The sequence below is a fragment of the Leptodactylus fuscus genome, chromosome 2 (genome assembly GCF_031893055.1).
Source record: "Leptodactylus fuscus isolate aLepFus1 chromosome 2, aLepFus1.hap2, whole genome shotgun sequence".
Classification (NCBI taxonomy): domain Eukaryota; kingdom Metazoa; phylum Chordata; class Amphibia; order Anura; family Leptodactylidae; genus Leptodactylus; species Leptodactylus fuscus.
In genome coordinates, this window is record NC_134266.1 from 244,467,141 (window position 1) to 244,484,408 (window position 17,268).

Here is a 17,268-nt window from a genome sequence, read left to right on the forward strand (position 1 = left end):
TGTCGTAGTTCCTGTCCCACCTACCCTGCGCTGTTATTGGAGCAAAAAAGGCGCCAGGGAAGGTGGGAGGGGAATCGAGTAATGGCGCACTTTACCACGCGGTGTTCGATTCGATTCGAACATGCCGAACAGCCTAATATCCGATCGAACATGAGTTCGATAGAACACTGTTCGCTCATCTCTAGTTAGTAACATTGTTTATTATGTTCTCTCACCTCCCCTGGGCCTCCGATTATTCAGACCCTGAGTATAATAATAGCGGTATTGGGATCGTGGCCTGGCCCGGGCAGGGAGCAGGTCCGGGGAGGTTGGTAAATAGGCCGCTAACTGCTGGGAATACTCCAGCAGGTAGCGGCCTATTAAAAAACAAACATAAAGTTCTTATACTTATCAACCTCACTGCTGCTCCCGCCGCATCCTCTTCTTCTCCCGGCACAGTAAGACGTCTGTGTATCAGCGTAGGTGGCGTAAGAGCGGCTGATCTCCGTGCGTTAGTATAGGTAAAAAAAAAAAAAAAAAGTTAAGAAAAAAAAAAAAAAATCGCACGGGCTTCCATCCCCCTCCAGAGTGCCGCCCGAGGTTGCTGCCTCACCTCTCTTCATTAGAGGTTGGGCACTGGGTGTGAGACCCTGTAATAGTATTTTGTTAAGTTTGCTGACTATATAGCAGAGAGTTTGCGATGTCCTACGCTCTGTTAGTATTGGTGAGGCCCATTCCTGCTAGTCACCATGAAAAGAAGCTAAGGAGCAAAGTACTGAAAGGCAGTCTGACACAAGACCCTTGTTACTACTACCACGGACAACCCTACAGAAACCCCTATTCCCATTTTAGGATTGGTTGCTGACACATACCAATAGCCATTTTTATTTAGAACCCATGAATCCCAGGGAAACCCTTTAAAGGGGTTATCTGGTTTCTAAGATTGATGGCCTATCCTCAGGAAAGGCCATCAATATTATATTTGTCAGGGTCTGATATTTGGGACCCCTGCGGATCACCAGTACTGAGGCAGCATGGGAGTGCCGCACTGCTCACTTCCCATACAAACTGTAGCGGTGAGTGTAGGTTCTGCAGTGCTGTCCTATTGAAGTCTATGGGGCAGTGCTGCAGTACCCTCACTTGCCACTATAGTCTGTACGGTGGGTCTTCCGCGCGGCCTCAGTACTGGTGATCTGCAGGGGTCTCGGGTGTCAGACCCCTGCAGTTATAATATTGATGGCCTATCATGAAGATAGGGAATGACTTAGGGTATAAGGATATAAGGGATGGAGGTGTGACTTATGATACATAGATTTGCAGATATTGTCCCTGGTATGTTTACGGACAGGTATGGCAATTTTTCTGCAACAACGCAACAATATTTTTCAAATTCTGGACAACTCCTTTAATTTTTCTTAATATGACCAGTAGCAGATGAAACAATATTGTACAATTCAGTTACCATTGCGTAAAGTAAAGGTTGACATAACGCGTTTCTGCCAAGACGTTCTTCTACCTCTTAAAAACATTTGTAAACTTCTAATAAGATAAAGGACAAGGACAGATCCGAAGATGCTATCAGCTTACTTTCCATTTTCTTCTTCTCTAGAATTAATGGGAAACGAACAGCATCTTAAGAATAGAGCTCCTGCTCCGAATTCTGACACAAAATTGAAGGATAGCTCCGGGCACGGAGCCTAAAGAGATGGCTTTATGGTTCTTTGATTGTCTTTGCTGTTACCTAAATGAAAAAGTCTTTTGTATATTTCAAGGAAAAGTTCCAATGATGAAGGTGACTTCTGGCCTTGAGTGAGGTATGGAGGCATAAAGTGGAACAGAACAGTTTGTTAGACCTTCATTACTGCCTGCAGACATGGAACACAATGATTCGCCTCGATTTTTCTATGTCTCAGACATATGCTATTCAATTTCCATTCTTATGAAATAGCGATGTAATTGTAATTGCTTATTACTAGACATCATAGTCAAGCTGGGGTTATAGTTATACAATGTAATTAGAACAATTCGGCATGATTTTAGAGTTTATGTTGGGATATAATCTATGTAAGACATTGAGTCACTTGCATTGCATTACTCATCTTCTTCTGATCTTGAGATAAACACTGTATTTCATCCTATAATGTAATTTCTAATTCTAAAGACTTCTGAGCTGGAAAGCCGCACCGTCGGCTTTCCAGTGGTGTGTATACCGCATGTGCTCAAACCCAAGAAAGGTCCTCTTTAAGGATACCCCAAACCACCCACCCCACCTCCCCATATAGCGGTCACCAACTAAGAGTAAGATGAGACTCCACGGACTGTTATACCCCAAACCACCCGCCCCACCCCCCCATACAGCTGTCACCAACTAAGAGGAAGATGAGACTCCACGGACTGTTATACCCCAAATCAGCCAACCCACCCCATACTCTCCCCCGCGACTCCAATTCCCCATAATAGCAACATATATGCGGAGTGAGTGAACAGGAAATAGTCAGCACCGATAGAATAGATTTGATGGTCAGAGGCAGGCTGAGATCCGGGGAAATTGGTGAATAGCAGAGAGAGGACAATAGACAGAACAAGGTCTGATAACAAGCTGGGGTCAAAGCACAGTAGTAACAGACAGTATCAGGAACACCTTTGCAAGACACTAGCAAGCTAGGAACATTATTGCCCAGGTGCCCTGTGACTAGTGAAGGCTCCTGAAATAGGAGTCTACTGCAGCCCATATCTTGCTGAAATGTCACTCCTAGAAGTTAAAAGAATAATTTGTGTTTGAGTTTTCATTCTCCTTAGATGTCTTAAGACCTGCAAATGAAAAGTTTTGCAGTCATCAATCTGTCACAAGGTCATTCTGTTCAAACGAGATAACCCAACAATTTGGATGATTTGCCTCCCTATACAGACGTATGTCTATTCTGTTAAATAATACAGCAATTTGTATGTCTAGCCAAAATTACATAAACACAAGTTCAACCATTTCTGAGATCCCTCAGGTCACATAGTTCTCATTTTACAATTACTGGCAATCACGAAAGGAATAATTTGATTTTGTTAGGGCAAAGACCCCTTACGTATGCTGACGTAGGTCTAATTTAAATATGCAAGCTTGGAGAAGTCACGGATACGCACACACAGTGTAGTGTATTAAGTGAGTTCTGATTTATTGTTACAAAAAAAGGCAATATTTATACAGACACAAGCAGGTCGGACTTATGACATAACATAACATACTAGGATTGGATGTGGAATGGTAGCCTCTATCCATTGGCTAAAGCATTACATTCCATCAGGAAGCTAACCCCCTACAGTTACTGTATCTCAAGGCTCAGAAGATAATTACACATCAAAGACTTTTGTGTCACTTCTTGGATCTAACTTCCAGTGTTTCTATAGACCTCCTGTGTTCATATCCCCCCTTGGAGACAATTAGTGTTACCATTCTATTTCCTTATCACCTTAGGTGTTAGGGCTTCCCGTCTTTGATCTTTTATGTCCAACAATCCTATCAATGCCCATTCTCTTCCTGACTCTTTTTCTCTTTGTGTATTCAACAAATACACAACACATGGCCAGTTTTAACCGGTTCCCAAAGGAAGAGACATCTCGTCCCTGAGATGAGATGGAGATATAACAGCATAAGCCCCCACCTTTTTATACTTAATTTTTCCAAAGATATCATTGTTCCCCCACAATTCCCCCATTAAGACATTTATTATTTTTCATATCAGATGAGTACGTTCACTTAGTTCCCTAAATGCCAGCCCTGCTGGATTCCCCATCTGATATGTTTTGTTTTTTTTTTTATAAATGTCTACCACTTATATCTATCTTTATCATAACATCTATTAAAACATATCAAAATTAACTTGAAAAAACAATATATAAACAATATGACTATGGCAATTTGTACAATGATTTGTAATATCCCCGTTATCCATCCACCTATTCCCTTGAACCAATTAACAGGATTCAGAAAGGAAAAAGTGTCGGACCACCAGCTATCTTCATTTTTCCCCACCTCCTTCTCATATTCTTCCCTTAATTTGTATATATTCTCTAATTCTTGTTTTCCTTTGATATTACCTTCTGGATCGATATAATGGCAACAGGTAGGTCCCACCACCTGACACATCCCACCCTGGGCCGCAGTAACATAATCTAGTACCAGGGTGTGTTGGTTGGTGACTATGATCAGCTGGTTTTGTACTGCTATGGTGGTGTTAAGTACGCCTAATATACCCCATATTTGATCATCTAAGTAATCGGTGGCTTCTACTAGCTTATCCCAGGTTTGCGTTATCATTGGATAAACAAGGACTGTACTGACTATTTTGTTTCCTGTACTCATTTGGACCAGGTGGGGTCTACCACTTCTCCTAGGGGTGTTGTCAGCTGCTCTCTTGTACAGAGTGTGCTTAGGTATGGCTTTTGCATTTAGTCTATCAACTATAAAGGTGGCAGGAGTAAGTCTTACTATTGTACATGTACCTTTTACCCCCACCGGTAACCACTTGTATGCATTGTTGCCACATGCCCAGTACATCTGAGGAGGTAGAGCAAAGAAGGCTGAGTGTTGGGTAATAAGTTTGTGCACAAGATCCACAAAGCTGGATACATTTTTTAACATACACCAAGATGGTTGTTTACCCAGGGCCCCACAATATCCAAAATCTCGATTTCCACAAACAAAGTTGAGGTTCTTTTTCCTATAAAGTCTTTCTTCAATTGTCTCATTTACACATTCTATATTCCCGGGTATCTCCTTACATGTGTGATTATTCCCTTCTATGAATAGATGAGCATGTTCCCAGGACGTGTTGTGTAATGTTCTTTCTATGACCCAAGGTGTCCAAAAATCCCCTCTCTTTTTCCCATCATCAGCAAAACTTATCTGTAGTCGGGCTTGGGGAATTTCTCCTAACCGATTAACAGTGGATTTCTTTTGGGTAACCCATCTATCTCCATTATACGTCACATATTGGATATTCTCATTATCCCCAGTAAGGTTACCTTGCCACCATGGGTAATCTGTCCATCCCACTATTGGTATCCCCACAGTAACATTTGCCCACAATTTCCACACTGATTCTTTCGTATTGTGGGTGTGATCCATACAACCAGACCAGTCGATCAGTTCTTCCATGGGGACAGGCACAGCTATGAACGGTAGACTGGAGGAGGAAATGGGTGAGTGAGTGCATATCCAACAATTTTTGAGGGCCTTATTGAACCCTTCTACCATTATAAGATGATGTCTGACAAATTTATTGTCAACTTCTCTAGGTCCCTGAAGAGATTTCCAGGCTCCACTGATTGTGAGTCCTTTTAGAAAGCATAAAACAAGTAATGTCCATCTCTTCATTCCTGCCGTGGTTCAGGAACCTTTTTACAATGGGAAGCGTGTATCCAGGTAGATTTTCCTTCCAATTTGACTGAAGTGGCAGTTGTCAGCAATACTTGGGAGGGACCATCATATCTGGGTTCAAGAGGCTTCCTGGTATGTCTTTTCACGACCACCCAATCACCAGGCTGCAAGCTATGTGTTCCTGAAAAATCAGAAGGGTCTGGAATAGAAGAAAACACCTGCTCATGTGTTACTTTCAATCTTTGACACAAGTTCTGGACATAGCTGGCAGTGCTGTCATAATTAAGTTGTAAAGTCTGGGGAAAATATAACCCTAGTCTAGGCACACTTCCAAAAAGCACCTCGAATGGTGACAGACCTGTCTTTTTATTAGGAGTGGTCCTCACTGAGTATAATGCTAGAGATAGGCACTCTGGCCAGGGCCTTCCTGTCTCTGCCATGGCTTTCTGGATTTTTAACTTTAGTGTGCCATTCAACCTTTCCACTTTGCCTGAACTCTGGGGATGGTAGGGTGTGTGGAAAGCTTGCTCAATCCCTAATGCAGACATTATTTCCCTCATTATTTCACCTGTGAAATGTGTACCTCTATCAGACTCTATCACCTCAGGTATCCCGAATCTACACACAAGCTCAGACATCAATTTCTTGGCAGTTACCTGTGCAGTTGCTCGGCTGACCGGATAAGCCTCCACCCAACCTGAGAACAAATCCACACAGACCAACACATTTTCATACGTTCCAGACTTAGGCAATTGTATGTAGTCTACTTGTAACCTTTGAAATGGATACAGGGATTTTGGTGTGCATTTGGTAGGTGTTTTAACTACCTGTCCTGGATTGTGTAGAGCACATATGTGACATGCTTTTACGTGATTACCTGCAGCCCTTCCAAAACCTGGGGCAAACCATAGTTTACCCACTAGTGACTCCATGGCATTTCGAGAGGCATGCACCTTACCGTGGGCCAAACCAGCCATTTGGGGGTATACTGCTGCGGGCAGACACAGTCTATCCCCCATTTTCCACATTCCTTCACATTCTCTGGCACCAGCCTTTGCCCATTTCTCAACTTCCTCACCAGTCACCTTAGCGTACAGCCCCTTGGGGTCTGCTAGGTCAATATCCATCTTGCTCACCTGGTTGAGACCCTTCCATGGCAGTAGTGCCGCTGCTTTTGCTGCTCGATCAGCCTTCTCATTTCCGATACTCTCAGGGTCTCTTCCCCTTGTGTGAGCTCTGACTTTCACAATTGCCAACTGCTTAGGGAGCAATATGGCTTCCATTAGCTGACTTACTAAGTTTCCATTCTTAATTGGCTTACCCTGTGCCGTCAGGAAGTTCCTGGACCTCCATATTGGGCCATAATCATGTGCAATGCCATACGCATACCTGGAGTCAGTGTAAATGTTTGCTGTGCTATCCTTTGCTACTTTGCAGGCTTCTATAAGGGCTTTTAGTTCAGCCTCTTGTGCTGACATGTGTGGTGGAAGGGCTTCTTGTACTATGGTGTCATGTGTAGTGACTACAGCATACCCTGTAACAAATTTGCCTTTTTCTGTTAAGTACCTAGAACCGTCCACAAACATCTCATAGTCAGGATTCTCCAATGGGGCATCAGTAACATGACTGAAGCCGACTGTCTCTTGAGACATCAGGTCAACACAGTCATGCTGATGTTGGTTGTCAAATAAGTCACCTTCTGAGAGGGAGTTTAAAAATATCTCATCCTCTATTCCCTCCTTTGAATCATGCACTCCTATTGGTAAAAGAGTTGCAGGATTCAGAGTTAAACAACGCTGAAATGAGATGTTGGAGGAGGATTGTAGAGCAAATTCCATTTTGCTCTGTCTCGCCAAAGAAAGATGACGTCTGTCTACCTGTGTGAGGATTGCATGGATGTCATGTGGTGTGTATACCACTAGGGGGTGGTCTAGGACAATGTCTGAGCTTTTCTCCAGCAGGGCCTGTACGGAGAGTACAACCCTTACACAAGAGGGCGTTCCTCTTGCGACAGCATCCAAACGTGCACTATAGTATGCCACGGGACGCTTTCTATCTCCATGTTGTTGTGTGAGAACTGCAGTAGCATGTCCCATCATCTCAGTGACATAGATTTGAAAAGGCTTCTGATAGTCAGGCAGGCCTAAGGCAGGTGCGCTGACTATCTGGAGCTTAAGTTGATAAAATGCGTCCAAAGCCTCTGGTGTCAGACTGAATGGTTTAGAGGAGAGACAGTCATACAAGGGCTGCATGGTCAGGGATGCAGACCTGATCCATGGCCTACAGTATGACACCAGACCCAAAAAGGTACGTAACTGAGCATGGGAGGTTGGCACCTGCATTTCCCTTACCACTTTGGTCCGTTCATCTGAAAGATGTTTGGTACCTTGGCTCAGACAATGTCCTAAGAACACCACCTTTTGCTTACAAAATTGCAGCTTGTCTTTACTGGCCTTACACCCGTTCTGGTAGAGGAAACACAGCAGGCTTATGGTCGCGGCTTCACATGTCTGTTTATCTGGGGCACAAAGAAGAAGATCGTCAACATATTGCAATAAGACAACATCATCAGAGGGAGGGTCCCAGGCATTCATGATCAGTGTGAGACACCTTGTGAACTGATTTGGACTATTTTGTGCCCCCTGTGGCAGGACTGTCCAAGTGTATTGTTTACCTCTAAAAGTGAAGGCAAATAGGTATTGGCAATCGGGGTGCAGGGGCACACTGAAATAAGCATTACAGAGATCCACGACACTATAATACGTGGTCCCTGTAGGAATTGCAGACAGTAAAGTATGAGGGTTGGGCACTACCGGGGTCTCTAGCAAGGTGACTTTGTTCAACTCTCTTAGGTCATGGACCATGCGGTAAGTATCTGGTTCACCCTTTTTGCCCTTCTTTTTAACAGGGAACAGTGGTGTGTTGGCCACTGACGTACATTCTTTTAGAGCCTTAGCTTTTAGCAATTCTACTATAGTTGTGGCTATAGCATCTTCTTGGGCATGTGTCAGTGGGTACTGTTTGATTCTAGGTGGCTGGGCTCCTGCTTTCAAGTTCACCATAACAGGAGGAACATCTAACTTGCCCAAATCCGTTTTACTTATTGCCCACAGACCTTCTGGAACCTTAGACAATAACACACTTTCTTCATCAGTGAGGGTGAATACTGAATGTGGAGTATTCACTGCTGCAGATACTAAACAAAGTATCTCGTGATTGGTATGTGTGGTTTGTACATAAGCTTCACCGGAGGGGTGCAGCATGATGTTACAACCCAGTACTCCCATCACATCAGTACCTAGAATATTGTCTGAGGTTTCAGAGACAAGGAATCTAGTCAAAATCCTGCTCCCCTGAAAGGACGTTTCTATGGGCTTTGTCTGGTAAAACGGGGTAGGGGGACCTGATACTCCCTGAACTAACTGACTCTCACCAGACAAGGGTAAATCAAAATGAGTAACAATGTCTTTGCTGACACAAGATTTAGTTGCCCCAGTGTCTATGAGGAACGGCACCTCCTTTCCATTAATCAATACAGGTTGGAAAATTTGTATACCTCTTTCTGCTGAAGATAAGAGGGATACTGGGGCTGGAGAGCCTGACCTTCATTGTGAGTTGTCCTGAACCTGAGTAGGGGCAGGTGCTCTATAATTGTCCCTTTGGTTTGGGCACAAACAATCTCTGGCCAGATGTCCCGGTTTTCTACAATTAAAACATATTTGAATGCCCCTCTGCCCTTGTTGTCTATGGCGGGTGCCCTGTCGGCCTTGATTCCTTGGATTTCCCGGGTTTATGGTACCAGAATTGGTGTAATTTTTTACTGGAGCGACTGCCTTTCTCTCTCTCTCATCTACAGCAAACCCAACAGCCTTAGCATACAAATCATCTGGGTTTGTGCGTCTCCAATCTGGGGTGCAGCCTCTGATCTTTTCGGCCATATTTGGTCCGATTCCTTGCATGAATGCTTCAGCAATCATGGTATTTTTCAAAGCACCAGGGGCCTGCTCCCACCCAGAGTCTACTACCTTGGTGAGTAGTCTGCCATAATACGCTTCAATAGACTCTCCCTTTTCCCTTCTACAAGTAGTTAAAGCAGTACGTCTGGTTTCTGCTTGTTTGTCACACCATAATTGTAATCTATCCAAGAACTCGTCCCCGCTCCCAGTGGTTTCTGTACTGCTAGGCTGATGTCTACCAAACTGGGCAGTAAGATTGATGGTTCCCATCAGTCCCTCAGTACATTTGACCTGTAGAAGGGCCATAAGATCCTTCCAGCTAGCTTTATAATTCATCTGGATCATTTTCATTTTTCTAAGAAAGGCACTGGGCTCTAGCTGAGGGTCTGGCAACTGTTGGCAAAGGGCCAATTGTTCACTGGGGGTCCAGGGTCGCCATTCAACTGTGGTAGTAGTGATGTTTTGACTACCTGTCTCCCCCCCTCCTCTTTGCGGAGTTCGGGATGTCCCTTCTTTTGAATTATTTTCAATCTCAGTCCCTGTCTCTCCATGGGGGTCCTGGACACCCAAGGTTCTCCTTGTCTGGGACCTTGTCAACACTGGGTACAAGTGTTGTGTTGGCTCTGGTGAAGGTGGAAGGGCCTCATCATCGGGTGGTTGTAACATTTTTACTTGTTGTACGTGGGGGCGATGAGCTCCACACGCCAGACAAGTTTCTCTGTAGTAAAGATTTTGCTGACTACAAACCCTACAAGTCCATCCCTCTGGACCTCCATATGGTGGGGGTGCAGAGGGTGGATTTTGCCGTCCTGTTTGATTTAAAATCACGGCGGAGGGTAAAGCATATAGTACAACCTTCTTATTACCCGATTTCTGAGGCCAGTCCCCCTTCTCTGCCCTGTTACTACTTTCAATCAGAGCATATATCCCTCTTTGTAACTTATGCTCCCGTATCTGTCCTGCATGATCTAATCTCCATTGGTCCCAAAATCTACTATCAAACAGTCCTGTCTTGGGGACACCTGCTCTTTTAAAAATTGTTTTTACTTCGGCAGCAACCTCTTTTCCTTCTCCCATCTCTATTAGTTCATATGGGGTGTACCATATCTTAGAGGATCCCTTCCCCATTTTTCGCTGATGGCCAAATCTGCTGAGAGCTTCCCACCCCTCTAGGGCAATTAAGACAATAAAGGATCACACAGATCTCTCTGGGGGTCACCCAGATCCCCCAAACTTCACACAGATTTCACACAGATCTCTCTGGGGGTCACACAGATCCCCAAACTTCACACAGATTTCACACAGATCTCTCTGGGGGTCACACAGATCCCCAAACTTCACACAGATTTCACACAGATCTCTCTTAATGGGAACTCTCAACAGTCACTACTCTGTTTTCACTGAACTAATCTCTAATGTGCAAAATTCTGGTGTAGTGCTCAGGATAAAACCTCATTCGGTTTCCATAGACTCAACTTTCTGTCTATGCCCCTTTACATAAACACACCTGAATCTTTGCACGTACTTGCGCGGATTCTACTCAGTCCTTAGTGCTACTACTCGGGTCTCATTCGACCCTGACCGTCCAGGCACGGCTGGAGGCTAGTGTTCTTAAACAAGGACTTTTCAATCACTCAGTACTTTTTGATTAAGGATAGAGACTGCACTAATCTCTAATGTACCGCCTTATATACTTTATAACAGATGTATCAATCAAATGACAGCATGGACAGTATACAAAGAATGAGGTATAACATTCCCACCCCGCTACAACAACATACGTTTTTCGTTCTTCCGAGCTATATAAAAATGGTATCGATTGTTATAAAACGATATGCAACACTAACCTCACACATCAACACACAGGATCCGGGACACGTGGGAACTCAGATTACTTATATGGTAAAACAAAGGCTTACCTACAGCGCTGTTTTATTCATCTGAGGTCCTCCGGGCCCGTCTCCTTAGTCGGTTGATGGATGGGTTGGTATTCTATTGGTTGCACATCAAACGATCATCGATACCCCACGTTGAGCGACAATTTCTGTTAGGGCAAAGACCCCTTACGTATGCTGACGTAGGTCTAATTTAAATATGCAAGCTTGGAGAAGTCACGGATACGCACACACAGTGTAGTGTATTAAGTGAGTTCTGATTTATTGTTACAAAAAAAGGCAATATTTATACAGACACAAGCAGGTCGGACTTATGACATAACATAACATACTAGGATTGGATGTGGAATGGTAGCCTCTATCCATTGGCTAAAGCATTACATTCCATCAGGAAGCTAACCCCCTACAGTTACTGTATCTCAAGGCTCAGAAGATAATTACACATCAAAGACTTTTGTGTCACTTCTTGGATCTAACTTCCAGTGTTTCTATAGACCTCCTGTGTTCATATCCCCCCTTGGAGACAATTAGTGTTACCATTCTATTTCCTTATCACCTTAGGTGTTAGGGCTTCCCGTCTTTGATCTTTTATGTCCAACAATCCTATCAATGCCCATTCTCTTCCTGACTCTTTTTCTCTTTGTGTATTCAACAAATACACAACACATGGCCAGTTTTAACCGGTTCCCAAAGGAAGAGACATCTCGTCCCTGAGATGAGATGGAGATATAACAGCATAAGCCCCCACCTTTTTATACTTAATTTTTCCAAAGATATCATTGTTCCCCCACAATTTCTATGACAACAAATTGTCCTGACGTCCCTCGTTCTAGACGGTGTTTAGTGGTGAGAGCTCTGTGGAGATTTCAGCAGTAAAACTGAGAAATTTTATACCAAACTTTTATATAATTTAGGTATGACAAGGTCACTAAACTTCTGAATGGTGAATTGAGTTGAGTGCTTCATATATACAGTATATAAATGACAGTAAAACCCCACTGCCCACGTTTTTATTATGTCACTTCACCGCTGTCCGTTGCGACACATTATTGATGATGCTGCGCAGCTAGTGATAGTATAGGAAGCACAGTTGTGATCACATCTTGTAGGGTGACAGCCACACACATCAAAAAGGTTATATAAACCAGTGTCCGGGTGGTCCAATCTTAACCCTGCAAGTATGTACCAGTGTGTCCTTTCAGTGTTAAGCAGCTGCAGAATTGGGGAGTCGACTGTAACCATAGCTGGGGCTCCTATAAAGAAGGCAGTGATGGTATATTACCATCCCCACCTTCCCAATCGCTGTGTATACAACTATGGGAACTGCCAGGATGCGGCTCCCCTCTGACCTGGTGGTCACATCAGCCGGGGACCAGGAACTGTAAGGGTATGTCCACACAGTGGAAAATGAAGAGGATTGGCATTAATACCACGGTGCATTGGCATTCCGTCACGGCATCCCGCTACTGATTAGACCCGGAAGAATGGGCCTAGTCAGCAGGGAGTCTCGAGCTGCGGACCCCATCGGCGCCAACAACACCCTTATTATATGGTGTCCCAGCAAGTTGCTGAGATGCCGGAACAATCACAGGCACAGCACAAAGAATGAGTTCAGCGGCAGGCCAGCTTGACAGCTGCTGAAACGCCGGAGCAGGCGGATCATCAACGCCAACAACACGCTCATTATATGGCGTCTGAGCAAGCTGCTGAGCTGCCGGTACAATCACAGACACGGCGTGAGGAACAAGTTCAGCAGCAGGACAGCTTAAGAGCTGCCAAAACACCGGAGCAGGCAAACCATCGACGGCAGCAAATTTCTGAATATAGGCAGATCATCGACGCCAACAACACGCAGACAAAGTCACGGGCAGAGTCAATTAAAAAAAATAAAAATAAAACAACAATATCATGACCTTATCACAGGTTCAAACCCTACTGCCATTCGGGTTTCTGTTTGCGGGGTGCACTTGCAAACAAGTGAGGCAACACACTGGATATCCTCAGCACTGAAGCGCACAGTTCTTAAACATTACGCAACAAAACTTAGCTCTCTCTCTGGCAGTGGATCTCGATGTTCAGACTTTCTCTCTCTTTGCCAGGTTCAAAAACTTCTAAGAATTGCATTGCAGTCCCCACAAAGGCAGGTACCTCAAATGCATTGTTGCTTTCTCCCAAGGGTCTCTAGAAACACGTTAACTCCCAAAAGGCCCCAACCAGGCTGCACATACTTTGGATGTCACAATATAAATCAAGTACTACCTGCCCCTGTTGGGAAAGCCGGACCTATTCCCACGCTAAACTCTGTCCAGGAGGGAGCTCTGTGTTCCAAAGCTGCACTAAGACATCTGGCCTGGGCTGCGCATAGTCACAAGTACAGCAAATAGAAATAGTTATACTTTCCTTCTACTCATTGTAAGCTGTGAGAAGCTGCAAACTATTCTCTGAGCAGGATAGAAGTATGTATAAACATGCTGAGGCTATGAAGAGACACCTGCCCTTCCACTCAATGCACGCCTTGCTTGAGCCTGGTGGTTTCTAAAGATGGACCTCTTCTAGTATAAAGGGAGCAAGAAGGAAGCCACCTAGTGGCAGGAACTTCAGAGTAGTTTATCAGGCAGAAAGCAGCAACACTATTAAATAATGTACATTAGATTTTGGTCCAGAATGACATGCGCTATTAAATGACACTAAGTTCTCTGAAAAGTTAGTGACTATTTATCCTCACTACACTTTTTTAAGTGTATTAAAACATAGCATTTAAAACCCTTGGGTGGTTTTTCTGCTCTATTGTTTTGAAGGTAATAATATGTCCAAATAGAAGGTGACAATATCCCCCATATCATATGGGGTAACCTGAGCACCTCTTATTGTGAATGCAGGACATATTATAAATGAACTAGCTGGTACCCGCGACTTCGTCTGTGGTGATTGTAGAAGTGGGTAAATACAGGCGCGGGTAAGTTTTTCGTACTGTGTATAAGGGATGGGATATGAAATGTAACTGTGTATCTTGTTTTTGCTGTAATTCTGAGAATACGTGAGACTTTTGTGTTGAATGTCATTTGTATTTCAGCTGCTATACGGTGTTCTGAGAAACTGTACATAGTGTCTTTGGGACAGAGGTATTTCAAGTGAATATACTTCGATATACGACATTGTATGATTTGTTATTTTCCACCAGTACATGTAAGTTTTGGGCACAGGATACTCTTGAGCAAGCAACATAAAGTCTGGCCCTGTGCATGACAGTTCAGTAACTCCATGTGCCTCTTATTAATAGCAATTAACCCCATAATGTCCCTCACAGTAACCCCTGTGTAAGCGGTACTGATATGTGAGAGACTTGGAGGTAATAATTAAGTATCTTCATTATTGAGGTCTTTTATTAGTAGCTCCATATGTCTCACATATTAGTAACCATTATATGAGGCAGACAGGGGTTAATATGAGGGACATGATGGAGTTTATTCCTATTAATGTGAGTCACATGGAGTTACTAACACTAAACTAATAACCCCAAATGCCTGACATTAATGAGAACAGTAATCCTATGTACCTGTGTGTTTTTCAGTTTCACTTTGCTAGCAGCTTCCTGTCCTCCTCGGGGAATGTTTGCAGGATGCAGATGGCAGGAGCTATCACTATAGCAGGCACAGACCTGCTCCACCCCCTGGGTTTCCTGCACCCCTCTCAAAGGGGAGTGTCCTTATGCCTCAGCTCTAGCAGAGCACTGAAGGGACCTCGGACTTCATTTAACTCTTGCAGGTCCTGTGCTGCTGGTGTGCCACTCTTGGCACGTGTGCCAGGGGTTGCTGACCTCTGCTGTAGAGGGTAATATGAATTTTGTGGCTTGCTATGGTCCAAAGTGTGTGAGATTGCAGAGATAGTGATGTGAGTTTGGGTTTTGTGGGGGTCCTGGGAAAAACGTATGTGCGCTATTGTGACGAAAAGTAGCCTATTGCGCAATCCAGTGTAGTAACTATGTTTGTGGAAAATTTCAGCCAAATCGGTGGAGCGGGTTTTGCGTGATTGAGGAACAAACATCCAAACACACAAACCCACAAACATCCAAACACACAAACCCACAAACATTCAAACTCACAGACTTTCACCTTTATAATATTCACCTTTATAATATTAATAGGATTATAATAAGTTACTCCACAAGAATTATTTCCTGCAGCAAGTAACCGGCTTCACGTCAACTTCTTCTACTGGACAAATTCCAATAAAGGATTAAACTGGTGTACAATGTAGAAAATATACAAGCTATAGGAACGGAAGAAGTGTAACAAAGTTAAGGTAAAAATATGGGGTGGAATTTCTCAAGTATTTTTCTCAGTTTTTCGGTTTAAAAAATGTTGGCGTATGGCAATTTGCACAAAAATTTTAAATGTTCTGCCATTTTATGTTTCTCTCGCCACTTTAGAAAAGTACAGAGCAAATCTATGCAGATCAAAGCTGTGGAGGTAATAAATTTGGCGCATCATACACTAAGATACTTTAAAGTGCAAGTCCCATCTCATTGGTGGTGGTGAACATTTTTGTAATATTCTTCATAAATCTATCAGTTCCTTTTAATAGAAAACAGGCTGTAAAGTTCTCATTAGCAATGATCTAAGCATTGCCTAGGAGACTCCGTCTGTATACCAGAACTCAATGCAGCATGCCGAGCTGAAGCATTTACCAATGGGATGGTCACTTAAAATGGTGGTATCTTTGGCTTTGTACCACCTAGAAAAATGGCCCCCATATGATGCCAAGATTTAAAAACTAGCTATAACAGAATCTGAGATATCACTACTTAAATACACAGTCAGAAATTTTAACTTAATATGCAGGTGATCATACTGCATATAAAATTACATTCCCGACTGTGTTTTACCAATTTTTTCCTTTGTAAATGCTTCAGCGCTGTATATTTACAGTATAATTTACCTACAGTGTTTCCCCGAAAATAGGTCACCCCCCGAAAGTAAGGTATGTTGTTTTTTTTGTTGTTGAATTGCCTAATATAAGGCACCCCCCTAAAATAAGGCATTGAATACACTGCGGGGAGTTCACTCTCCCAGCTCATCCCAGAGGCAGAGGCAGTAGCCGGCTTTACTGTGCACACGGAGCACAGAGCATAGCGTTCAGCTGACTGCAATGCCCATGAAGTGAGGCTCTCTGTCGCAACCACTGGAAGCCTCGCTAAGCCCCGCCCACCACTTCCGTGACTAACAGCAGCACCAGCGCTGCTATGAAGATGGGGAAGGTAAGTAGGATACCTCCCCCCACCTCCACTACACTACCTACAATCGTGCCAGCTCTCCGCTAAGGAAGCGCCGGCATGACTGCCGATTGTCAGCCGCTCCATAATAAGGGTGCATGCACACTACGTAACGCCGGGCGTGTATGAGAGCCGTACACGCCGACGTTACAGCAGGGCTGCCGAACACTTCCCATTCACTTCAATGGGAGCGCTCGTAAACGCCGCTGTTACGAGCGCTCCCATTGAAGTGAATGGGAAGTGTTCGGCAGTCTGCCGTAATGCCGGCGTGTACGGCTCTCATACACGCCCGGCGTTACGTAGTGTGCATGCACCCTAAGACGTCCCCCGAAAATAAGACAGGTCCTATATTTAGGACGAGAATTTAATATAAGACACAGTCTTATTATCGGGGAAACACGGTAGTAACAACTCAGATAGAGGGTTGCTAATGAGAACATTACAGCTTGTTTTATAATAAAAAGGAATTTAGATTTAACATAACTAACCAAACCCCAACACAATAGTGAAATAAAGGAAAATACACCTTAAAAGGCTAAAGCCCCACGTTGTGGAAACGCAGCTTTTTTGTTGCAGATTTTGCAGCAGTTTTTTGAGCCAAAACCAAGACTGGCTAGAAAAGTAACGTGAAATATAAAGGAAGTTGTTATATTTTTAGCTTATGCTCAATCCACTCCTGGCCTTGGCTCAATAAAATCAAAATCTGCAACAAAAAAAGCTGCATTTCTGCAACGTGGGGCTTTAGCCTTAAGGCTAAGGCCCCATGTTGCGGGAACGCTGCTTTTTATGTTGCAG

At 43.8% G+C, this 17,268-nt stretch overlaps 1 protein-coding gene across 1 annotated transcript; it reads right to left on the reverse strand.

Moving 5' to 3' along the window:
- Positions 1-3,796: 3,796 nt before the first annotated feature.
- On the reverse strand, positions 3,797-5,390 carry LOC142196206 (uncharacterized). Its single transcript, XM_075266423.1, has one exon. The coding sequence runs from the start codon at positions 5,345-5,347 to the stop codon at positions 3,797-3,799; it is 1,551 nt and encodes a 516-aa protein (XP_075122524.1). The 5' UTR covers positions 5,348-5,390.
- Positions 5,391-17,268: the final 11,878 nt, after the last annotated feature.